A 26,045-nucleotide genomic window follows, 5' to 3' on the forward strand; every position below is an offset into this window, starting at 1 on the left:
TTGACTTGCTTTACTATGATATTTGCTTTATTGTGGTGGAGGAACTGAACTGACCTGTACTTGAAAGTTACTAACAGAGTAGGTCTTAAAAGTCCTCATCATAAGAAAAAATAATTTTTTGGTAAGTACGTATGGTGAAAGATGTTAATTTTAATTACACTTACTGTAGTGATCATTTTATAATATATACAAATACTGAATCACTATGTTATATACCTGAAACTAATGTTATATGTCAATTACACCTTAATAAAAATGAGAAAGAAAAAAAGAAAAATGGGAAGGTTTTTGTTGATTAGAAAACAATTGCCAAGGTCCACTTTCCACTCTGAACACTTTCTTCATTTCAGCAAAAGCCTCAATGTGGGTGGGGGATCTCTTACCTGTGGGTGGGGGAAACCTGGTAATAAAGATATTTATGTATAAAAAGCCACACTTCCACCAGGAGGCAGAGAGAACAACTGTTAAGACTTCTAAAGGACTGTTTCCAAGAACTATTTCAACCCATATTACACTCTGCATTTTATGTATAGAAAGCAAGTCTTCACCTTTCCCTCCAGCTTAGCATGCCCCTGTAGCTTTATGCACCGGGGTCCAAGGCAGGCCTATAATTCACTGCTCTAGGAACGTACACAGCCAACCTGACTACACAGGACTTAGAGTGGAACAAAGTCATGGAGTAAGGGAAAATAAGGATGGTGGAGTATTGGTATTCAGGGGGAAGAAGAAATCAGCAAGGATTAGATATAAGAAAAATAGAAGACATACGGAGGAGATGGGAGAGACCAGGAGGATGGAAAAGAAAGAGTGAAGATGAGGAAAAATCATTCTTAAGGTTTATTGTGAACTCTGAATATACTCCTCATAGAATTAATGCTGTAAATAGTAGATAAGTTTCCAGGATCAGTCCCACAGAGGCCCACCTAAACCATTTGTGCCTAATATATTGATGAACTACTTCCACCAAATCATCTTTCATGATGGAAGAGGAAGGGGTTTCTCTCCCTAGTTCTGGTGTGCTCACCTTATTGGGTTCTTGCAGGGTGTACATTTTACTTTTCAGCAGCACCCCTGTGCTAACAGCAGTAGCACCTTCCCATGGGCAGCACCCCCACCCCAAGCAGTTTCAGAGCAGAAGGTCACCTGCTAGGCACCCCCAAGTCCCCAGGCACCTCCCTGTGGAAGGCCTCTCCCAGCTGTCCAGCGGGTAGATTTCCAGCCGTCCTACTGGGGTGGCACCTCAGTGACCACGGTCTCATTCTCCAACAAGGTCAGAATCTCAGGCCTGAGAGGAAATGGCCTCTTCCTGGGGTGCTCTAGTTCAGTCATAGGGGTGCTGGCTGCTGTGTGCATCTTCGAATTCTGTATTCTTCACAGAGTTCTCTTTGCCCTGTTCATTCCTCCAATAATTATGTTACAATTTCTCTGGTGAAATTACTGTGTGTTTTTGCTCCTTATTGGACTCTTAACTGATATAACAAGATTTTCACAGAAAAAAAACCAACCCCAAATAGTCAATAAATACATAGCATGAAATATACTCAGATTCATTAGTAAGCAGAGAAAGATGGAATCTGAAACAGTGCCATTCCTAGGTATATACTCTAGAGAAATTCTGGCACATCTGCACAGGAGATGTATATAAAACTGTTTATTACAGCACTGTTCATAATAGTGAAAAATTGCAAACAACGGCTTGCCCAAAGAGGAAAACAAACTGTGGTATATTCATACAATACAACACTACTATTCGAGGTAAAAATGAATAGCTGGAGTTACATGATTCAGCATGGATAAATCTCAAAAACCTAACCTGAACCAGAAAGCAAATTGCAGAAGGAAACAAACAGAAATGGCATTTACATAAAGTCAAAACAAGCGCGCGCACACACACACACACAAGCCTATGGATATAATAATCTAAAAAGTGTATGGAAATGAATAACAGATTAAGGAGGGTGGTTACTTCTGGACTGAAGAAAGGGGAATAGAAAGGGTCACAGAAGAGATATTGTTATAATCTGCAATGTTTAATTTGTTAAACTAAATGACAGGGAGTACTGATTGCTGGTTATGTTATCTAGCTCTTTTCATATACTTGATATTCAAAATAAAACCAATAATTAATAATAAATTGGGGGCACTTGGCTGGCTCAGATGGTAGAGTGTGTGACTTTTAGTCTCAGGGTTATAAATCCAAGCCCTGTGGAAGGTATAGAGATTACTTAAAAATAAAGTCTTAAAAAAAAAAAGGTGGGGGAGGTGGTTGTGAAAAAAGTAATAATAAACTGACAGTTCTCAGAGGGTGGGTGATAAAATAAAAAATGTATTATGTACACAAAGGAAGTTTTATTGGTAAATAGAATGAAAGGTAGTATATTAGGATCTTGATATCAAAATATTACCTTCCATTTGAATACCTGAATACTTGTTCATTCACTGCACAAGAAACTATAATCTGGAAGAATAATGTAGGACAAAAATAATTACACAATCATTACCCTAATCATCATTTAGCTTGGCCACAATGTTATAATTGCAAAACTGGGTTCAGAGTTAGCAATCACACAAAATTCCATCTTATGAAAGAAATACTTACACCTCAAAACATAGCCAGGCCCACATCTGAAAGTAACAATTACACTAGGAATACTAAATTATGTTTAGGCAAGAGCTACTGTCAATAATATCTACTACTCACCAAGTTTAAAAAAATTTCTTAGAGGTGAGAAACTCAGGGCAATTTAATATACCCTAAATACTGCTTGCTTCTTTTGATTCAGGGAACACGGCCCTTTGGGTTTTAGAAGCTTATATATTTCTTAGTTCTTCTATAAAGTTTAATAAGCAATTTACTGTTCTTGTATTGGTTTGTTGGGGCTGCCATAACAAAATACCACATTCTGGGTGGTTTAAACCAGAGAAATTTATTTTCTCACAATTCTGGAGGCTAGAAGTTCAAGATTAAGGCGTTTTCATCTTTCGTTTCTCCTGAGGCCTCTCTCACTACAAACCCACTTGGTCTTTTCTTTGTGCACATGCATCCCTCCTGACTTGTTCTGTGTCCAAATTTCCTCTTCTGATGACACCAGTCAAACTGGGTTAGTGCCTACTCTAATAGCTTTATTTTAACTTAATCATCGCAGTAAAGGCCCTATCTCCACACACAGTCACATTCTGAGGTAGTGATTAGGGCTTTACCATATGTTTGTGGGGAGGACAAAATTCAGCCCACAGCAGTTCTCAAAAGTTTTTATGACATGATCCTTTCAGGTTTTCCCATTGCATTTTCATCCTTTTCTCAAATTTTAATTCTAAGGCAGATTTAAGTGCTGTTCGCAATCTCATTTCAAATGGAGAAAAAGCTTTAAATCATTGGCTCTTTTGTCTTTAGCCTTCCACGTTTAATATTTGGGTGGGTCTAGGCAATGCAGAATTTTACATGCTTAGGAAAAAAGTTCTCTAGGTCCTTGGCTAGTTAAAAAAATGTTTGATATAATATGTGTGGATATGAGAAAAAAAACCTGTGCCAAAAATGGAGTATATAACATGAAAACAGACTTTTGAATTGCTAATGTTAATTTTAGCTTAGTGGAGATAATCAGTTCAATACCATGGCCATGTTCCATCAGATTATTAAATCAAAAGAATATGAATTAACAAATTTGACCTTTCAGAATCAGCAAAGTATCATTCTCTTTCTATACTGTACATGTTTCTCAGTTTTAACATTGGTTCTCTCAAACTTGGCCAACTATCAGAATCACTTTAGGAATTAAGTTAAAAAACGGATTTTCCAGATTTCTTTTTACATACTTAATAGATCATAACCTTCTGGAGATGGGATCCAGAAATATGTATTTTTTAAAACTTTATTTATTTTGAGAGAGAGAGAGAGAGAGAGAGAGAGAGAATGAGAATCCAAAGCAGGCTCCTGGATGTCAGCATGGAGCCCAGCATGGGGCTTGATCCCACGAACCATGAGATCATGACCTGAGCTGAAACTAAGAGTTGGATGCTTTACCAACTGAGCCACCCAGGCACCCAGAAACATATATTTTTTAAAAGTTCTCCAGGTTGTTATTGTAAAGCAAAATACTCAGAGGTGAACACTAGTTCCCAACCAGCTTAAATTAGTAATCACCAAAAATATTTTGAGCACATTCTCATACATACTTATTTCTAAATTATGCATATATATTACTGTTCTACATATATTACATACATTAGAAAACATTCAAAAATAGAACACTTGAAGGGATGAAATAGAAAGTAAATACAAATTCAAACATTTTCATTTAACATCCCCAATAGAGTGTTTGCATGTACATTTTAGAGACCTTGGCTTAAATTGAGAAGATCTTTGCATCTTTAACTGCAATACTGTTTTCTTCTGATCTCCAGACCTATGTATCCAACTGCCCACTGGATGGTTTCTATCTGGGTGTGCAATAGGCACCTTAAATGCAATATATAGACATAAACTACTATTCACCCTCCTTCTGCCACCCCAAGGTGAACTTGGGTAGGAAATCTTTTCTTCCTCCATAATCCACCCAAGTTAAAAACATTAGGGATAAGTTGGATTACCCTCCCTCTTACTCACATGGCATTGATAGTGTATATTCTACTTCCTTAACATCTTCCTCCAACCTTCTAATAACCATTCAAAAAGTGTTGCCTTAGACCTGCTTCTCTCTTGAATATTACAATAACTCCTTTACTACTCTTCCTGATTATGACATCACATTTCCAGATTTCCATTTATCTTCTATACTGCTGCCAAAGTCATAACCTCAAAATGTAAATCTGATCAAGGTATTGCCCCATTTTATGCCTTCCAGTGTTGTATTCTCACATGATAAATCTAAATTTCCAGTATGAAAAAAGACTGATCTAGTCTTTGGCTACCTATATCCAGTTCCTTTCTTCTACCCTTTTCTCCCTTAGTCCCAATGCTCTTGCCCGAGAGAACCTCGAGTCCTCTGAATGTATGAGTCCTTCTTCAAGAATCCAGGCCAATAACCATTCCCTCTGCCAATAACACCCTTTAAGATCCAAGTCAAGTATCTACTTCTCTGGAAAGCTTTTTGCAAACTTGAGGTAGAGATGATTCCTCTTTTCTGTTACCTAACAGACACTAGATGAATATTTATAGAATGAAAGTAATAAAATGTGATCTGCTGAGTTAAAAAAGTATTGAAAGAAAATAATTCACATTATAAGAGAGAAGCACAAAGTTTAGGAAGATGGCAAACAAATGTCAGTTGGTCAAAATAGTTTCTCTTTAGGTGGGTTCAGTGGCTATAAATGAGATGTGATCATTTCAGAATGTAAGCTCTAAATTGGGTCAAAAATCAAAAGAAAAGCTAAAATCTTTTGTAAAAAAGAGGAACAAGGGAGAAAAGAAAGATTCATGTAGTCAAAATTCAGAATGCTAACAAGCATAAAAACAAAAATGTGAACATATGCAAAAAGAACCTGAAGAAAACATTTAAAAAATTCCTAAGCCTAAAGTCACAAGAAACTTGAGGAATATATTTAAAAATCATCAAATAGAAGGAATAAGGAGCAGTAAAAATGGGCAAGTGATTTTTACATAGGTTACAAAATAATCTAAGATATTAAGTATTACTGGCATATAATCTTCACATCTGCTCAGATGGTACAATCTGTGAGGTCACAGATGGTATACAGGTGAAAGGGAACTGGTTAAGACTCAGAAGGCTTGGCCTAATTCTAGTTCCACTTTTAACTTCTCCCTGTATCCATCGGTAACATGAGGATATTCTATCTCATTGCAAGGTTATAATAGGGATTAATAAAACAATGTATGTGAAAGCACTCTGTAAATTATAAAATACCATTCCTAATTATGGTGTTACTCTAATTCACCTAACACCTTTTAAAGTTTCTAAAACCACATGCAGTGGTTAAATCTGGCTAGATCAAGACTAGCTTTCTAGAATCCTCAAGCCATTTGGCTTAACTAAGCTCCCTTTTCCCCTGCCATCTCTTCCAAAATGAAAACCTCACACTATGACAACTGGTGAAATCCAAAAACTAAATATAAGCTTAAAACCTACAGATGAGATCACTGCAGACATACTGTGACTGGCAGGTTAATCCAGTGCTCTGATTTATTTCCCACTGATACCAGTGAAGGGGGTGGGGGGGGGGGTTCCTTTGATGTGAAAACAGATCCTCAAGAGTCTGTTTTTACATGGAGCTGTAAGAAATAGAAAAAAAAAAAGATGGAAACTAGGAAGCATGAGAAATTAAATGTAGCAGTTGGTTTGGTAGGCTGAATGTAATATGCCAGCAGAAAGAGGCAGTCTAACAAGTCTAACAAACACTTCTACCCTATAGCCCAAAAAAACAGCTGCAGAAGACATCTTGATTCTCATTCAGTATGGCAAACAGCCGATTGACCCATGTTAGCTCACTAAAGGTGTTACTGTTGTCCATTCCAACACTCCTGGGCAGAAAGACACATACAATATGAGAGTAATAGGTTGTGCCTAACAAAAAGAGACATAAAAAAGACCACCAAGAATGTAAAGAGTAAATCAGTTTGCTAAATTGGAAGAACAGACTTCTATTTCTAGTCATGATGGAGTAATGCACACTGGGTTTGCTGCCCCACCTTAAACAACTAGAAAATCAGATAAAATATATGGAACAATGGGGCGCCTGGGTGGCTCAGTTGGTTAAGTGGCTGGACTTCTGGTTTCAATTCAGGTCATCATCTCACGGTTTGTGAGTTCGAGCCTGTAATCAGCCTCCGTGCTGACAGCGTAGAGCTTACTTTGGGATTCTGTCTCCCTCTCTCTCTGCCCCCTCCCCTGCTTGCTTTCTACCTCTCTCTCTCAAGAATAGTTTAAAAAAAAAATCTTTAATAAAAAATAGGTATGAACGATGATTTTCAGATATTGCACAACAGGCAGAAGACCGTGATCATGGGAGAACTCCTGCAGCTGCCCAAGCTCAGTGGCTGGAGCTTCTGTGCTGCAACACCGGGAGAGATAACCCAAACAGAGCCTGGCAGTCTTGCTCAGATGCCAAATGGCTCAGAGTGCAGAGAGGCCAAGGTAGATAGAATCTGTGGGGTAAAATATTGGTAAATAGAGGGCTATACAGAAAGACAGTGCTGAAGATCTCTAGAGGAGTTTCTTTAAGACTTTGGTCAAAAACTTATCCATGCACACATGGGAGAAAACGATCTGAGGCCAAGGAAAAAGACCACTGGAAAGGAGTAAGTGTACCGATCTTTAGAGCTCATATAATGCTGGGAAAAGTTCAAGTTCCAGTGATCAAGAGTAAAAAAGACCTGATTCCCTAGGGCCTGAGTAATGTCCTCAGAAAGGTATTGCCTTAGTGGTCAGGATAAATGGTCCCAAAACTAAAGGCAGCTCTGACCACCTTAATAAAGGTCAAAAGAAAGCCTTGATAGGATCAAACAAATTTGAACTTAACTGTGTACTAGAGAAAAGCCCAACAATATTAAAGAAATCCTACAAAATCCAGCACACAACAGGAAATTCACAGTATCTGGTATCCAAAAACAAAAAAACAAAAAACAAGTGTTAAAGCAGCACAAAAATCTAACCCATAACCGAAGAAAAAGTCAGCCAATGGCAACAGATCCAGAAACAACACAGATGGTAAAATTAGCAGACTAACAATATTAAAACCATTACACTCTGTAGATTCAAGAAGGTGGAGGAAAACATGAACGTGATGAGGAAGGGCATGGAAGATATAAAAAATACTTAAACTGAATTTCTGTAGATGAAAAATAACAACATCAGAAATAATAAATATACCAAATGAGAGCAACTGTGGGTTACAAATTGCAGAAGACCAGTGAACTTCTTGAAGTTTATAACAAAGCAAAAGACCATTCAAAAACAATAGAAACCATCCAAAATTAAATACAGATTAAAAAGAAATTGCTAAAACAGAAAATGCACAAAGCTATAAGACAGTATCAGGCAGGCTAACATACATGTAGTAGGAATCCCAGAAAAGGGGTAGGGTAAACAGAAAAAAAAATTTTTTTCAGGGAAATAATAGCCAAATATTTCCCAAATTTGATGAAAACTATAAACCCACAGTTCCTAGAACCTCAAAAAATCCTCTGCAGAAGAAATATGAAGAAAGCCACACCAAGACACATAATCAAATTGGGGATGGAAAAGCTGCCAGAAAAAAAGATGACATTGAGAAGAAAAAGTAACAGGATTTTCTCATCAGAAAATATACAGATAAGGGGCACCTGGGTGGTTCAGTCAGTTAAGCATCTGATTTCGGCTCAGGCCGTGATCTCACAGTTTGTGAATTGAAGCCCTACAGGGGCTCTGCGCTAACAGCTGGAGCCTGCTTGGGATTCTTCCTTTCTCTCTGCTCCTCCTCCCCCCAACCCCCGCTTATGCTTGCTCTGTCTCTCAAAATAAACTGACAAAAAGAGAAAATATACAAATGAAAGACAATGAAGTGACATGTTTAAGTTCTGAAGGGGGAAAAATGTTAACCTAGGATTTTATATCCAGCAAAAATATCTGTCAAAATTAGGAAGAAATAAAGACTTTTAAAGAGAAGAGCCAAGAAAATTTCTCATCAGCAAATATGCACTAAGAGAAAAGGTAAAGGAAGGTCTTCAAGCAGAATTTCCATAAAGGAATGAAGAACAATAGAAATGACAAATATCTGGTAAATATAAGACTTTTTTTTTCATTTAAATAAATCTCTTAAAAATTGACCTCTTAAAGCAAAAACGATTTTGGGGTTTATAACATATGTAGGAGTAAAATGTGTAACAATAGCCAAAATGGTTGTGAGGGTAAATGGAAGTACACTAATAAGGTTCTTTCACTCTACATGAAGTGACAAAATAATTTCTGAAGTCAGACTGTGACAAGTTAAAGATGCACTCTGAAAATCCTAGAGTAACCACCACAAAAATAAAAACACAAGAGTATAACTGAATCTCAATCTTTGCTTAGAATGTAGAAAGCTAGAAGAGCATTGCTCTTACCCTTCAAACAAAAGACATACATTTAATTTCTAAAACTGTAATTTTTCTCAAAATTTTCAGAGACCCGAGGTCACAGGGCAACTAACTAATACAATATCTAAGACAGGAAGAAACTAGTTATGAGCACTTGCTTGTTAGGGGTAGATACCAGATGTCATAAAAGTGAGTAAAAAGATTTCAGCTAAAATTTTTTTTAACAAATTGCTAATGGTAAAGTGGGCTACAGTGAGAGCATAGGATCCCTGGGGCCTCAGACACAGAGTAACTGCATCCCCTTGCACATTCTTCTTCAAAAACTTTACAAAAAGCTCCTAAGAATGACTGGGACAAGGATGAGAAACCTGAAAAAGGTGCATGGTGCAGGCCTGGAGGAGGGAACGGCAGCAGCTATGGGAAAAATATGAAGCTTTGCCTGGGTCTTTTCCTATCTCACCTATGGAACAAATGACGTAAGTGATCGTTAGAAGGGCAGAAAACACTGTTGCTTTTAGGGCACAGATGAAGACCCACAGCAGCTGGAAAAAGGCACTAGAAAAAAACCCTTGGTGTCGGGGCAGGGCACTGTCCTGGGTCTTGACCATGAGGTTTCCTACAGCTGGGGTAGAGGCAGAATCACTAAGAAGGACCCATTCTCAAGATTCAGATACTGTGCCTAAGAATGAGGCTGAATCAGAACAAAGAATGCCCCTTCTCCACTCTCCTACCATCATCACCAATATAGCAAGCATTTAATCTACTGCTGGGGGAGGAAAACAGCATGGAGAAAAACTCTGTGGCAAACCAGCCCTCACCCTAAATAGAAGTTAATGCCAGGGGACTTTGAAGCCTGTGGTGCATTGATGATAACAGCTATAGTGACAAAACCCAAACCCAGCTTAACTCTCAACCAGATTGATCAATCTCTCATACTAAAGGCCGAGCAAAAGATAAGGTGTAACTATTTCTAGGCTAATTACACTACTGTCCTATACAAGATGTCCAGCTTTCAAGAAAAGTTGAGACATACAAAAAAGCAAGAAAGAAAACATACCATCAATAGATAAAAACAACAGAATTAGATCAGAGATGTCCCAGATGTTGGAATTATTAGAGAATTTAAAACAACTGTGATTAATATGCTAAAGGCTCTGGTGGAAAAGGTGGGCAACATGTATAATCAGATGGATATCAGCACAGAGATGGAAACTACAAGAAAGAATAAAAAATTGGTAGAAATTAAAAACACAGGAAGAGAGATAAAGAATACTTTTGATGGGTTCATCAGTAGACTCAACACAGCTGAGGAAAGAATCAGTGAACTTGAAGTCAACAGAAGTTACCCAAACTGAAACAAACACACACAAAAGTGGTAGACAAAAAACAGAATAGAGCATCCAAGAGCTGTGGGACAATACCAAATGATCTAATACATGTGTAATTATAATCCAAAAATATCACAGAACACCAACCAGGAAAAATATGAAAAAGGTATCCCTAAAAGAGAATCATAACAAATAATGCAAAAGAAGGCAGGAAAAGGAAGAAAGGAACAAAGAATAATGGTACGAATAGAAAAACACCAGCAAGATGGTCAATTTAAACTCAAATGGAGCATTAATCATATTAAATAAAAATGGCCTAAAACACCAAATAAAAGTCAGCATTTGTCAGAACAGAGTTTAGAAAGCAATATCTAAGATGTCTAAAACACACACAGGTTTAAAAGTAAAAGAATAAGGGGGCACCTGGGTGGCTCAATCGGTTAAACGTCTGACTTCGGTTCAGGTCATGATCTCACAGCTCATGAGTTTGAGCCCCGCATCAGGCTCTGTGCTGACAGCTCAGAGCCTGGAGCCTGCTTCAGATTCTGTGCCTTCGTCGCTCTCTGCCCTTCCCTGATTTGCGCTCTCTCTCTCTCTCTCAAACATAAATAAACATTAAACAAAAAAAAAGTAAACAAAAACAAAAGTAAAAGAATAAGGCATATTATACAAATACTAAATCAAAATAAAGTTGAGTGTCTAAATTAGTTTCAAAGTGGACACCAATATAAGAAATAAACAAGAGATAAAGGGGGACATTTCAAAATGGTCAAGGCTTTATTTCATCAAAAGGATACAACAATCCTCAATGTGTATGCATCTAATAATAGAGCTTCAAAATATAAGAAACCAAAATCAACAGAACTAAAAGAATAAATCCACAATTATAGTTGAGGACTTCTTCCTCCTCAATAATTGACAGAATGAGTTTACAGAAAATCAATAGAAATATGGAAGTTTTAAACTGGAAAGGCAGAGCAGAAATAGGTAAAAGAAAAACAAAGATGAAATAAAGATACCAATTTGTGGGTCAAAGGCTGGTTCCTCGTGAACCACCTAAAATACAGCCTTGGAGTGGCTGAACTGGTTATTTTCAGATTGAAAATGAAGAAAACCTAAGATGAGGCATTTGAGAGCCATTTAGACTGGAGGAATTAATGAACTGACAAAGTTATCAATGTGAGGTCTATAAACCCCCTGCAATCAGAATTACTTGAGGTATATATTAAACAGAAAGATTCACAGATCTCTTGACTCTTATCTCCAAGGATGAGATCTAAAAATCTACATTTTTAAAAAAATTATTTTTTTGAGAGAGAGAACGTGAGCAGGTGAGGAGCAGAGAGAGACAGGGACAGAGTATCTGAAGCAGGTTCTGAGCTGTCAGCACAGAGCCCAATGTGAGGCTCAAACTCACAAACTGAGAGACCCTGACCTGAGCTGAATTCAGACGCTCAACTGACTGAGCCACCTAGGCGCCCCTAAAAAATCTACATTTTTAATAATCTTCCCAGTGACTGTTAGGCTCGATGAAAGTACTGCAAAGTACTGGTCTAAGATTGGATGCCATTCCACAGGCAAGGGAACCCAGTAAAGGTGATTGAAAGGCTGAAGTGTATTTCACTGTCCTCACCACACTGAAAGGTCTTAATTTTATTCAACGTCAGAGTCTACAAGAGGACTTAAGGTCCCTGTAATGTGGTACTTCATTGTGATTCCCAGAACTCTGGAGGGAGAATGGTGGTGGTGGGTAAGATTAAGGAGGTTTAAAATGAACACAGAGATCTATCTACAGAAAAGGGTGAGGGAGGGGGAAGGGGGAGGGGCTATGTGTGTACATATGTGTTAAGGGTGTATATGGTCATCACATTTAAGGCTGAAATAATTTTGGTTGAGCCATATATTCCCACTCTTCTTTTTCCCAAATAAAATAGGTCAACCACACACTTTTTAATTTCCAGAAGCTAGGTTTCTTGTTTAATAGCCAATATATCAGCATGGCTTAAATATAATAGCTAACACTTATTGAACCAGGTACTATGCTAAGTACTCTACATATGTGAATTTTAACAGAATCTTTATAACCACCTTACGAAGCAGGAATTATTATCCCATTTACACAGGAGAAACTGGGCCATGGAGAGATTATAACTTGCCTCAAGTCATATGGCTATGATAAATCAAGGATTCAAACTGAGGGAAACTGGCAACAAAGATCTGTTTTCTGAGCCTACTCAGCTTTTATTGCCAGTGCTGGTGAGAGATGGCTCCTTCAAATCCCTGGACTAAAGGTAGATTCATATTTGAAGCTAGATCTTGCTCTTGGTGCCAGAACCGAGCTGCCATTCCTACCACTACTGGTTCAACTGCAGGTCAATCAAGAGGAATCGATTCCTTCAAAATTTTCATGTTGAAGTCTCCACTGTAAAAGGAATTATGGGCCACTTCTTTCTTGCCAGCATGGCAAAAGACCAAGAACACTACTGGCTCTGCCTCAACTGAAAACTGAGCAGTCTTTTAGAAAGCCATCAACTTCTCTATTGTATTAAAAATCCTGGTAGCTGGTGGAGATGTTCTAAATGGGCTTTGGGGGTGAAGTCAGTACCTCCCACAGCTGGTGACAGGATCCGCATACCAAAAAAAGTAGATGCTCAAAAACTTAGAATACTTTCATGTGAAGGAATTCCTCCTTTCCCACAGTCAGTAGATTTGTAAGAGAAACCGTGCACACCTCTGATGCACAAACCAGGAAAGCTCAAGACAGCAGCACAGCTCTTTCTGGGGCCTGAAAGACTAGGCAAAAATCCGTCAGGGTTTCTCATAGGAGCAAGCGACAGTTCACAAGGCGTTCTAGGACTGTGCCTAATCGAGAGTCGATTACCAAGAGTCAAGGCTAAAGAAAAGGTTATGTCAGGAAAGAGACTACAAATTGAATAGGAGAGCTGAAAGCCAAGAATGTCAAGTGGGTTGTAAATTTGAAAGGACAGAAGAGGCAGGAAAATGGAGAAGTAATAACACTAACTGTTATATAGAACTTACTATCTATCATGAGATGTTTCAAGATCTTTGAATATTTTAACACATTTACTACAATAATCTTAGGAGGTAGGTCCTATTATCCACATTTTACAGAAGGAACTGGGGCACAGAGAATTTAAGTTGCCCACAGACAGTATATGGCAGAGCTGGGATTCTGACCCAGACAGGTGACTCCAGTGGTCATTTACATTCATGAACAAGATACAATGCTGCCTATCTAGAAAAACTAGTAAGAACTGAAATGGAAGTGGCAGAGATAAAACTGATGAGCTGAGGTAGGGTAAAAGCTATTTTGAAAACAAAGGTTGTAAACCAGATCCACCCTTAATGTGTGACCTACCCTACATTTTGATGGGTTCTAGGTCTGTCCATGAAAGACAGAATCCTGTCGGGCAATCAGAATTCCAAACAATTCAATCCAATATTCCAGGATTAGGAACATTTGTTATATGTGAAGCACAGTAACACCTTTCTCACCCACCAAAAAAAGTGTAATGCGTGATGTAGTTTATACAAAATGACAGGCAAAATAGCAAACAGGTTAAAAATAAAAATATACTATATCCAAAAAAGATATTCTAAAATATAAGGTCCCAATTTTTTCTAGTGAAAGACAAAGAACAGAACCATGGGTAGTAGTGCTAACCTCATATAAAAAGAGTAAGAGTGGTTAGCAATACAATGAAAATGTCAAGCAAAGGCAAGCATCTGTTCATAAACCTTACAGACATACACACCTGCCTCATTTAGTGCTAACCATATACGAAAGGTTCATTTCAGCAGGACAGCCAGCATGGTAGAGTGAGTGCCATTAAAAGTGCTTCAACAGCCATATTGTGCTTTCTTCAGTTTGAGTGGTCCTCAACAATCTCTTCCTAGTAGACTCTCTTTTCTTTCTGATTTTTTTAATTTAATTTTTCAATTTACATCCCAGTTAGTTAGCATATAGCACAACAATGATTTCAGAAGATTTCTTTTTTTTTTTTAATTTTTTTTCAACGTTTATTTATTTTTGGGACAGAGAGAGACAGAGCATGAACGGGGGAGGGGCAGAGAGAGAGGGAGACACAGAATCGGAAACAGGCTCCAGGCTCTGAGCCATCAGCCCAGAGCCCGACGCGGGGCTCGAACTCCCGGACCGGGAGATCGTGACCTGGCTGAAGTTGGACGCTTAACCGACTGCGCCACCCAGGCGCCCCTTTTTTTTTTTAATTTTTTTTCAACGTTTATTTATTTTTGGGACAGAGAGAGAGCAGATTTCAGGAGATTTCTTCATACCCCTTATCCATTTAGCCCTTCCCCCCTCCCACAACCCCTTCAGTAACCCTCTGTTTGTTCTCCATATTTAAGAAGGACTCTCTCTTTTCAATGACTGTCTTTTGATTCACAGCAAGATTGTTTTTTCTTTCTCTCTTTTTTTTTTTTTTGAGAGGGAGAGAGAGAGTGCACACATAAGGGTGCATGCGGGGGAGGGGCAGAAGGACAGGGAGACTCTTAAGCAGTCTCCATGTGTGGAGATCTTGCCACTGTGAGATCATGACCTGAACTGAAATCAAGAGTAGGGGGCTGTTTGGATGACTGAGCCACCCAGGAGCCCCAAGACTTTGTTCTCTAAAGCATAAACAAACTTGGGGGTACTTAATGTTAAAACATACCAGAGCCTTAGTGAAGGTCTAGATGGATGAAATAGGAGGACAGGAGATACCCTATCTAGAAGCCTATCTAGAAGCAATTCTACAGAATGAGAAGAAAATAATGGATGCAGTCAATAAAATACTAACTGAAAGTTGATCATTTGTAATAAAGAGTAATATGAAGGCTTAGAAGTAATTCCAATTCTGCTCCCTGTGCATCACCTAAAGTTACTGAACAGCACCTTCCATAGCATATGATATAGAAGATGTATGTTTGGCACAGTTAATCTAGTTCTTTGTCCATATCATGTGTCTCAAGTGCTATCCTACATCAGTTTTCAAAACGATGGTTCACTGAGAAGTGGCCAAAAAGTGAATTAGTAATATTAGAGAGAGATTCCCATTCATATAGTTAAAATTATACTTTAGCAAATAAACTCTTAACTCTCAACTATTTGGAAAAGATCTCCATTCAGATGGAATTTATATTTGTCTAAGATTTCCAGATACCTGAAGTCCTGGGGTACAGAAGTACCAATAACAATGTAATTTCCAAAGGCTGGCCTGGCCTCAAAAGTCATTTGACAGATTTTATTTAAACATACAATGATTATAAAGATTATCTAGATATAGCTTAATGTAATAAGACATTAGAATAAATATTAATGAGTATATAGTTTATTCTTGTATGGCAACTGATAAAATTAAAAAGCAGTACATAAAATAGAATTATTTTTATATGATCATATCAAGATTTCCACCATTTTTCTTTAGTTCTCTGGCATAGGCAATCTTGATAGTAAACCGTGGGTAGTGGTTTTCACAATCTTGAATTTCACTTGTCCCCTAATGTTTCCACCATCTTGGGGACTCCTGTCCCCTAATTGGGAGTACCAAAAAGTATCTACATTTTGCCTTTCATTCCATTAATCCACTCATTTGTCAGTGATTCAACATCTTTTGTGAGTATAATCTCCCTTTACCAAAGTGGACACAAAAGAGAATTGTAAGTTATATAAACTGGCTCTACAAAATGAAGTTTTTTCTTGTTCCACTTTTAACTTAGCTTTTAGAGATGTGCCCTGGCCAAAAAAAAAAAAAAAAAAAGAGAGAGAGAGAGAGAGAGAGGGAGAGAGAGAGAGAGACAGAGACTAGTATTTATACCCTTTATCAGTGATGAAGTTTCTCTTGATAACATGTACAGGTTAAATGTTATTACACTCATAAAAGATAAAGGACTTAGATTAGATTCCCCAACACTCAGGGATTCTAGAACTGTCTACCTCACCACCTCTTTTGCCCCAATAATCATCTTAGGCTTCCTGTGAGTGCATTTCCCATTTCCCTCTCCCTTCTATCTCCCTACTCTCTTCACCCAGTGTCCATAATTTTATGAGGATTCCATGACCAGCACATCCAGCTCCCCCACCCCCGATCAGAAAAGGATCACCCCTAAAGTTCCAGACATCAAAGCATCAAAGATCTTAGCAAAGCAGAAACTATAGGGTGTGATGTGGAGATAAAAGACCCAGGATATAAGATTTGGAAGAAGGAGCAGTACAAAAGTTCTCTTTTATGAAAAACTTGTAAAGGAGGGAAAAAAAGAGGGGGGGTGACATATGAAGAAAGACATACCAGTGACTCTGAACATTTATATAAAGCATGTGCACAACATGCATTATTACATTTGTGCCATATACAAATAAGGTGGATCAATAACTGATACTAGATCAGTTTTAAAGTAATGGTACAATGTAAAGGAAAACAAAAGTCCTGAATACCTTGGCCAGGTTGTACTAAGTCCTGCCCTCCATACAGATGTCTCAGTGTCACTCTTATCTTTGTACTCTTTCAGGAGGTCACTGAAAAATGCAGTCTAAAGCAGGCTTGATCTAAAACAGGGTTCTCAGAAAACTTCTGCCAGGATTCTGCAAACCTGAGCAGCCAGGGTTCCAATACAGCCCAAGGCTGCTTTCCAGTCTGGGCTACTGGGAGACAATGCAGTTAAAAAGAAAAGACTCAACACTTTTTCAGAATCAGGCATGACAATATCTGGTCTCTACTCCCTATAGTTTGCTTTACTGGAGGCAGAAACTGATCAAGAAAGAGTGCCTTCTACCAGGTTGGACTCCATTACTTTCCCATGATGCCCTGTGAGACGGTTACAGTCATGCCGAATTAATAAACACCATTTAATTGGGTACTTTCAGAAAGAGCCCTTATTTTTCTATCTCATTTTGGTGGGAGTATTATTTTTTCCTCAATATATCACGAAGACTGGTTAATTTCTAAAATGTTTGAAAGTGGTTTAGAATTATAATAATGCAAGTAGACCTCAAGTATACCAGAAAGTGGGGGAGGGGGAAGAAACTACACATTCATATAAATATTTGGTCAAATAACTTTAGTCAATAAATGGAAATTACATACCCCTTGTGCATAATGCACACATCACTGCCATAAGAATTGCTTTGAGACTATTCTGAACTCATTAAGTATCTCCATAATGTTCCATATGCCTTTCCACCACTATTACTAAATGCTTGGGCCACTTTCTTGCTAATTCTTTACAAACACTCTTTCACCTGTGATGACATAAAGGCCAATAACAACAAACCTCGGGTACTTGACAATTTGGCACTGGTCAACCTTATTAACTTTCATGTGAGTTTCTACAAATAAGGATTATTGTTGTCTGAGATCCACATAGTTAGGGTTAAACTTAGTACTTTGTGCCAACCATTGTTCCAGGCACGTTATATACAATAATTCTCAAAACAAGCCTATGAAATGGCCACAAGTAGTTTAGGAAGAAGAAGGGGAACAAGGGAGTTCACTTAGCCATTACTCAGCAATAATCAATTTTTTATCTAAAATGTCTACAGGCAGTAAGAAAAATATCTAAACAGACAATAAAATGAAAATAAACTTCCTACAACACTTTTTTCATATATAATAATATTGGCTTCCTGTCTATAGAAGACAAATTCTATTTCCCTTCTGATTCATGTACCCAAAATTGGTTCAAATTTTATCTGCTAGTAAGAGTTCAAAAGGAAGAACAAATATAAATGACACATTTCTTTTAGACTGAGCATAACTAACTTACTGGCCTTGACACCCAGGTGTAGTGGGCTCAATTAAATCACAAAAAGCCTAAATCAGCACGGGAATCTTACTACCACTTTGTATGAATTTTTGGAAGTTTTTTTAAATTTCAATTTTTTAAATGTTTATTTCATTTTGAGGGAGAGAAAGAGAGAGTGTTAGAGGGAAGGGGGAGAGGATCTGAAGCAGGCTCTGACTGACAGCAGAGAACCTGAGGTACAGCCTGAACTCAGGAACTGTGAGACCGTGACCTGAGTCGAAGTCGGACGCTTAACCAACTGAGCCACACAAGTGCCCCAGGAGTTGTTTTTGTTTTTTTTTTTTAAACTTTCATTGCCACCATTCAGAAAGTTTCCAGAAAGGTTAAAAAAGTAAAATGAGAAGAAAGTCAAAAGCTGCAAAAGCTGAAGAGACCATACTGGGACTGACCCTTCTCCCCCGCAAGAGAAACATGAGAATTTACATAATACAGAGACCTGAAGAACCAATTGGAGCAAAGTGACATGGGAGTGGGGATTTTGTGGGGAGTGGTAAAACATGGACAAAAAGCACTACCGTATTTCCATTGTAGCTCATAAGGAAGGCCTGGGACACCTACAGGATTGTATATCACAGAAAAGTATTTAGAAAATGCTAAAATGGAGTCAAACTAGGTGTTGCTGTCATGCTAGTTAACACAAATTAATTTATAACTTATAACTGGCCTGTTGGCTATCTGCTTTTGAAAAGAAAATGTGAGAAGACTAAGTCCACATTTCCTTTCAGATTAACTTCTGTTAGCCCTCACTGATTTTCTCTTGATTTATGACAAGACCATTGTAATGATATTTCCCAACTCTTCAATTTAATCTTTGAATTAATCACCTAAGTAATAGAGAACTTTCAATTGTTTCGTTTCTTAATACTCACAGGATAAAGTTCAAAGTCTTTAGCATTGCATACCTATCTTGTTCCTTTCCTAGTTACTCTCCCAGATGTACCATTCAAAGGCAGGTCCTCCCTTCACAACTTCCACCTGCCCTTGACCAAACAACTCTGTCTCTGTTATGGTCAAATCCCAAGCCTACCCTATGTGTCTTGGCTGCTGTAGGTGCAGCCCTAATTTCCTCCAAATGCCATGTAATTTCATGCTTCTCTGTCCCTGCATATGTTACCCTGTCTGGCTGAAAAGCCTTTCCTTGCATCTCCCCAATTTTTTTTTTGCTTCAATTCACCCTTTAGAACTCAGTCTTACATTATCTGGGAAGCTTTCCTGATACTGTTACCCTTGGGTGGTGGGTGGGTCAGATGCTCTTTGGACACCACACTAGACTTTAAAATGCTTCATCACTTCTAGCTGAGTAACCTTGGACAAGTTCATTAATTTCACTGAGCCTGTCTCTTCATAAAGAGAATGATATCACTATGAAAGAATGTGAAAAATCACTTTATGAACAGTAAAGCACTATGCAAGCACTAACAATTTTATCATAAACCAAAAGAGTACACAACATTCTAGGTGAACATACTTTAGTCAATTTAAGGGTAGGATTCATTCATTCTTTGGTCTCCAGACTCCTCTCCAAGGATGCCCTGCAAAGTTTTACCCAACTTTTTGGCTCCACTAAGTCCTGTTCTTCTATATTCAAAGGAAAAAAATCTATAGTGATGTCTAGGACATTTGAAAAGACTAAGTGGAAAACTCCTGAAGAGTAAGGATTGTCCTTTCTTCCACCTTTCCCATGCCTTCACAAGACTACTGTATTAAGCACACACAAATACTTGGCAAGAAGTAAAGAGCTGAATGAATGAATAAATGAATGAGTGAACATAAGCATACCCCATCCTTAGTGAGCTTGTAATTAAAGGGAGTGATGTGACAAATCCCATATGAATCTGGCCTTGTGAAAATGTTAACAAATGCCTTCAATGTCAGTGAGAAATTTAATTTTCTGCCATGCTTATTTTATTTGGTGACTTGATACGTACTGTAATTGCTAACTTAGGGACTCAGGCTTAACATATGAATGTTTTAACATTATCAGAATCACCCATGCAATTCAATACCTATTTATTAAATATCTACTGCACTAGGCTCAATGAGAGTATGAAGATAAAGGTGAACTCTGCCCATAAATTGCTTAAAATACAGAAAGGAAGCTAAGTCACCAATATATATTAATACAAAATAGAATATTATAAAATACATGGAAGACCTAAGGCTAGTAACAGTCAATGAAGACATCTGAGTTAAGGCACTAGGCCCATAAAACTAACACTATATATTACAAATTATTGGTGGCCAAAAGTTTCATTACAGTAGAATATACATATATTACATATGTAACATTTCTTTTAATCTAATTTAATTACAAACTTATTTGTGTTGTTATCTAATTGAAGAAGAACCATTGTTCACTTATATCACACGTGTGCCAAGCACAGTTTCCAGCCAGTTAGGTACATTATTTCATTTACTCTACGACGTAGATACAAGTATCCCTATTTTATAAATGAGGAAACCAAGGCATAGGCCTTGCCACTTTTGAAGGTTAGGAGGCAAATTGAGAATACGTAAACAAGAACCTAAGAGACAAAAACGAGTATTCCACAGAGAGTGAGCGGACCCATTTGCCAGCACTGCTTTTCATTTCTCCCAACGCACCCGGTGGAAACCACCTATCTCCTTTCCTTTCCCGCTGTACTGTTTTTTTTTTTTTTTTTTTCCCGAGCCCATAACTTAACTGTTGATTCTCGTGCAGATCACCTCAAGCATTCCCACTTCAGAGGACAGGCTGCTCTTTAAATCATAGGCAGTTCAGAGTAAATAAGACTGAATCAGATCCCCAGGTGGACAAAGCTCAGGTAGGATCACGAAATTAAACCTTCGGGCTGGGCATCCGTTCCTGGATCACCTCCAAGGGATGGCAGCAGCACCCAGCTCACCCAGGAGGCGCTACCCTGGCGGTATCTTCTCCTACTGACCCCACGCGGCTTGTATTTTGCCATCTGGTCATTCACCCTTCACCTGCCGGCGCTGCGGGTCTAATCTCCATCCTGCTCCTACCAAACGCCAGGCCTCAAACGCCTCCCTCTCCGCGGCGGTCAATCCCGAACCCACCCGGGTGCTCCTCGGCCCCCGCAGCAGCAGCCCGTCCCGCTCCCTCCCCCGGCCGGCTACTCACGGTTCCAGTACACCGGGTAGCACTCTCCTTGGGTCACATCCACCTCGTACAGGCCGCCCCGCACACACACCCGCTCGATGTTCACCAGCTCCTCCATCTCGGGCTCGTGCCCCGCGCCGCGCGGGCAGAAGCCGCAGACGCGGTCCTCATCGTCGTCCTCCCCCGAGCTGGAGGCTGGGCCGCACACAGGGTCGCCGTCCGGGTCCCCGGCCCGGGGCAAGCCACCCGTGGCCTGCAGCAGCGTTCGGAAAGCGAGCTCGATGCGGAGCGAGTCATAGCCGATGAAGGGCTTCCAGGTCTTCTTGTCCTCCTTGTAGAACCAGCGAACCTCCTCCGGGCCAAGCTCGGTCACTACCTCGTAGCGATGCCGGGCGGCCGCGCCGCCAGGCCGAGTGCGCTTCCTCTCCCCGAGCCCTCCTCCCGCCGCCCCGCTGCCCCCAGCGCTCGACGGGACCAGCGGCGGCTGGGGCGGCGGGTGCAGCGACGAGGAACTGCCGCCGCCGCCACTCTCGCCTTCGCTGTAGTAGCGCAGCGAAGAACCGGACTCCGCGGAGCTGAAGTCGTAGGTCTCATCACTGAGACAGGAGTCGAGCGTCAGGTGGTGGTTGTGGTCCTCCGCGCCCGGCGCCAAGTGCAGCCCGGGCTCTCCGCGCAGCAGGGCCAGGGGCACCTCGCCGTCGCCCGGGTCCCCGCCGGGCAGGTGGTCGAAGCAGCACACGCCGCCGCCGAACGCCGGCTCCGCATCTGAGCCCAGCTCCCAGGCTGCGTTGCCACCGCCCCGGCCGTTATGTTCAGGGCTCCGCGGAGACCCGCGGCCCGGGTAATTCATGGTGTGGAGACGCCGCCGGCTGCCCGGCCCCGCGCCGAGCCGCGGCCCCCAGCGCTTCCGCCACACATTCAACGCCGTCGCCCTCTCCACCGGTAGTTTTTAATCTTTCAAATCCCAACCGGGGCTGCGGCGGCAGCGGCAGCAGCAGCAGTGGCTCCACCCCTCCGAGGCCAGCGGCAGCCGCAGGCACGTTCCAAGGCCCGCCCCATTGTCGCGCAGCCCGACGTGGGCGGTGCTTAGCGCCGGCCCCGCCCCTAGGGCCGCGCGCGCCGCACCGGAAGCATCTCGTCTGCCCGCGCCTGGCATTAGCCTCGTGGCTTTCCCCTCTGGCCTGCGGTAGTGGGTCAGCTCAGGGCACCTGCAACTCTTAGGATTTCTCAATTCTCTTACGCCTCCCCTTTCTTCTCCCTGCACACCTGCCTCGGCCCCCGCCTTTCTGAGGTTCAGAGCCCAGATGAGGAGAAGCTTTATCCCACTCATCCTGGCAATCTGGGTCATGAGCCCAAGGGCTTAAGGTACAGGAGAGGGCCCCTGGAAGTTGGGTTCTCCTGACACTGTTTTTGTGATCTTAGGTCCTCATTTGGACCTTCTCAGTCACCTAGCTCTGGTTCCTCCAGAGCTGTAGGCCCACACGAAGGCACCCCACCGCATACGTGCGATCTCTAATGTTGACATCACCAATGCCACTCAGAAACCAGAGTCTAAACCTCTCTTCAGAAGCCACCTCATATTATTGTTTATTTTTCGATACTTGTTTCCTGTTTTCTCAACCTCACTGTTAGGCCATCGGTGGAGACCAAGTCCATATGTCTCAACCTCTCCCACACAGTGGGTGCATAATCAACGTTCATTATAATGATGGCAAGTGCAACCGATTGTGATAGATTATTATTTTGAAAGCCAGAAAACATTAGGTTCTAGACTTAGTTTTACTAACTAACCACAGGCAAGTCACTTCATCTCCTTGATCTTTTTGGTTTTCTCATCTGTAAAATGAAATGATTATTGAACCAGATGATCTCTAAAATGTCTTCCAGCAATGGAATTCTATGATCCAACAGTTTCTTCATGTTCTTTACGCATCTCTGATTCTGCAGCTTACTTTCTGGGATCAGATTGAATGCTGAAGCTCCCCTATGTAGTTATTTTATACTACAAAAAAGTAATTTTATGAGCACATCACCCTATGTTGAGAATCCAGAGAAAAACAATCTCCAACCTCAGTGTTCTCAATTCATGACCAGACAGTCTTCACTGTTTCTTTTACTCCTTTGGTGGAGGAATCAGATTCCTGGGGCAGTTTTTCTTGCCTTGTGATCTAACCTGTTAGATTAAGTCATAATTTAAAGCAGGATGGTCTCTAGCTTGTACAGTGTTAGATGAATTTGAAAGGACATTGCTTCCTGTGTGCAAGGTAAGATACAAAACAGTGTTGCAATTCATATCTTGGAAAGCAGAGTATGGTTTGTTTTGCTCCAATTTGTGCCATTGCCCAAATGATAATTTTATGTAGTGAACAACCTGTCCGACTGAACACTGCAGCCCTGACTCAAACATCTAAGATCAGAACCCTCATCTCCATTTATACTGCTTTCTGAATGCTTGCTTTTCAGTTTCTTCTCCAGTCTTTCTATGACAACATGCAGAATATGAAGTTTAGTTATGAGCTTTGCTCTGTTTACTTCCCATGAAAGTATTTATTCTACAGTGCTTTGATAGTCACTTTTGTTCTGGGTGTCAATAAAAAAGAGAATGGGAGAGACTCAGTTCCTTCTTTAAGGACCTTATAGTCTAGTGGGGGATATAGGCAAATAAACAGATACATTAGCATAGGGTGTGATAAGTACCATGAAGTGGATTCAAAATAAGAGATATAACGTTTAAAATATGTCTATTTCTTTAGGTTTCTTGATGGAGCATAGCCTACCCGTATGACTTCTGATTATTTTAGCCAAATGTTAACTCATTAGGACCATACAATTCCTATTAATGAATATCATCCTTTATAAAAAAAGATTACTCTCTACCTTGTATTAAATGCATATTTCTATTGTTTAAATGTTGTGATCATATCAAGATTTCCACCATTTTTCTTTAGTTCTCTGGCATAGGCAATCTTGATAGTAAACCGTGGGTAGTGGTTTTCACAATCTTGAATTTCACTTTTCCCCATAATGTTTTCACCATCTTGGGGACTCCTGTCCCCTAATCTGGGAGTTATCCTCTTCTGGTCCATTGTGTAAGGCCATGCTCTTTTAGGTAGCCTTAAGAGGCTCTTGATCCTCAAAGATGATGGAAAAAAAAAAAAAAACAAACAAACCCCACAATCCAGTTGACAGGAGAAGGGATCCCACATTCTTTTCTGATTTCACTATTTTGGTTTAGACTTTGGTGAAGGGAGATGTCACTCAGTATTTTGGGGAGTTGAGATTGCTTCTGCCTCTTGGAAGTGAGCCGAACTAGAAGGACAGACCTGTATGGCTGGCCCCAGGCTGACAGTGAGTAAAAGATACGTGAAAATATAATTTCTAATTTCGTGCAACTGTATGTGCTTATTTGCTTGTTATTCCTTAGCCATGTCGAGGCAAAGGCCATGAAGTTGCTCTTCTCAGCTTCCTTTTCTGCTTAAAAAAAATCATCCTTCCTGCTACTACTCTCCTACTTTTGCTCTTTTGAGTATCTTTTTAGATCATAATATCCTGATAAGGGGGGGAAGGTTTCCTCTGTGCAGTCCGAACTTGTTGGCATAGGTGTCAGGTGGCTCCTTATCACTACTCTACATTATAATTGTATGCAGTTGACACAGCAGTATCTGAACATTCATGGTATGTGTGTAAAGCATTATATTATATTTTAGTCATTACCCAAGATCAAGCCTCCTACGGATAAGCCAAATAAGTTTGATTGATTCAGACTTCTGGTATTTGTGTATCTAGGCTGCTGCAATAACCAGGTGGAGGTGGAACCAAGCCTGGGGGAGTTCCTGTGGGCGTGGGAGAGAAAAAAGAGGCAAAGGCAGGTGGTTTGTACTATTAAAGACTGAAGTAATTCATCTGCACATCCTGCCATCTTCTCTTCCCCATTAGGTATATATGACTGGGGCTATCTAGCAACAACAACCATCTTCCCCTCCTTATCTCTCGAAAGTTACATGGTGCAATTGTATACCCCCTTTCCCTTTTCTTCTCTAAGGTTTCCCTGTTGCTCATTTTAATCCATTTTCACCTGTATAAAAATATCAGGAGTAGCCTTATGCCATGCGGTTTATACTGAGCCAATAACCCACACCCATATTTGAAATGACTTTGTCCAAAGTATGTGATGGAAAATTTAGAATGAAGAAAGAGGGTGGCTATATAGCTATACCCCTATCTGCTCTACCTCTGATTTGATAAGCCATCCACTACATTACAATTTTTATTGTACTTTTTATTTTTGTAGGATTACTATTTATCCAGTTTGAATGTCCTAGTGTTTTCATGCTACTTTAACAAAATACCATAAACTGCATAGCTTATCAACAATAAACATTTATTTCTCACAGTTCTGGAGGCTGGGAAGTTCAAGATCATGGTGCCGGCAGATGTGTGTGGTGAGATCTTCATGGCTCATAGACAGTCATCTTTTCATTGGGTCTCCATGTATCAGAAGGAACGAGGGAGCTCTGCGAGGCTTCTTTTATAAGGGCCCACCTCCTAACCCCATCACCTTGGGGATTAGGATTTCAACATGTGAATTTAGGAGGGTGCACAAACATTCAGACCATGACAGAGGGTGTCTTCTTTGGGTGTACAGCTTAAATGGAATGATAAACTAGACTAAAGCAGGGAAGATTCATTGAATATATATTAGTTATTTGCTAAGTTCCAGGTACTAGCTAGGCCCTACAGTGAAGCATTCCCAGTCTAGAGGTATCTTTAAATAAACCCAGAA

General features: G+C 40.1%; 1 protein-coding gene across 7 annotated transcripts in view; it reads right to left on the minus strand.

Moving 5' to 3' along the window:
• Nucleotides 1–22,292, minus strand: part of DDHD1 (DDHD domain containing 1) — a 107,643-nt gene extending 85,351 nt beyond the window's left edge. For all 7 annotated transcript variants that reach the window (XM_027065736.2, XM_027065734.2, XM_027065730.2 and 4 more), the window contains exon 1: nt 21,284–22,292. In XM_027065736.2, coding sequence (XP_026921537.1) covers nt 21,284–22,112 — 829 coding nt within the window. In that variant the 5' untranslated portion in view covers nt 22,113–22,292. The remainder of the gene's footprint in view (nt 1–21,283) is intronic.
• Between the last annotated feature and the right edge of the window lie 3,753 nt (nt 22,293–26,045).

Source organism: Acinonyx jubatus, chromosome B3 (genome assembly GCF_027475565.1).
Source record: "Acinonyx jubatus isolate Ajub_Pintada_27869175 chromosome B3, VMU_Ajub_asm_v1.0, whole genome shotgun sequence".
Classification (NCBI taxonomy): Eukaryota; Metazoa; Chordata; class Mammalia; order Carnivora; family Felidae; genus Acinonyx; species Acinonyx jubatus.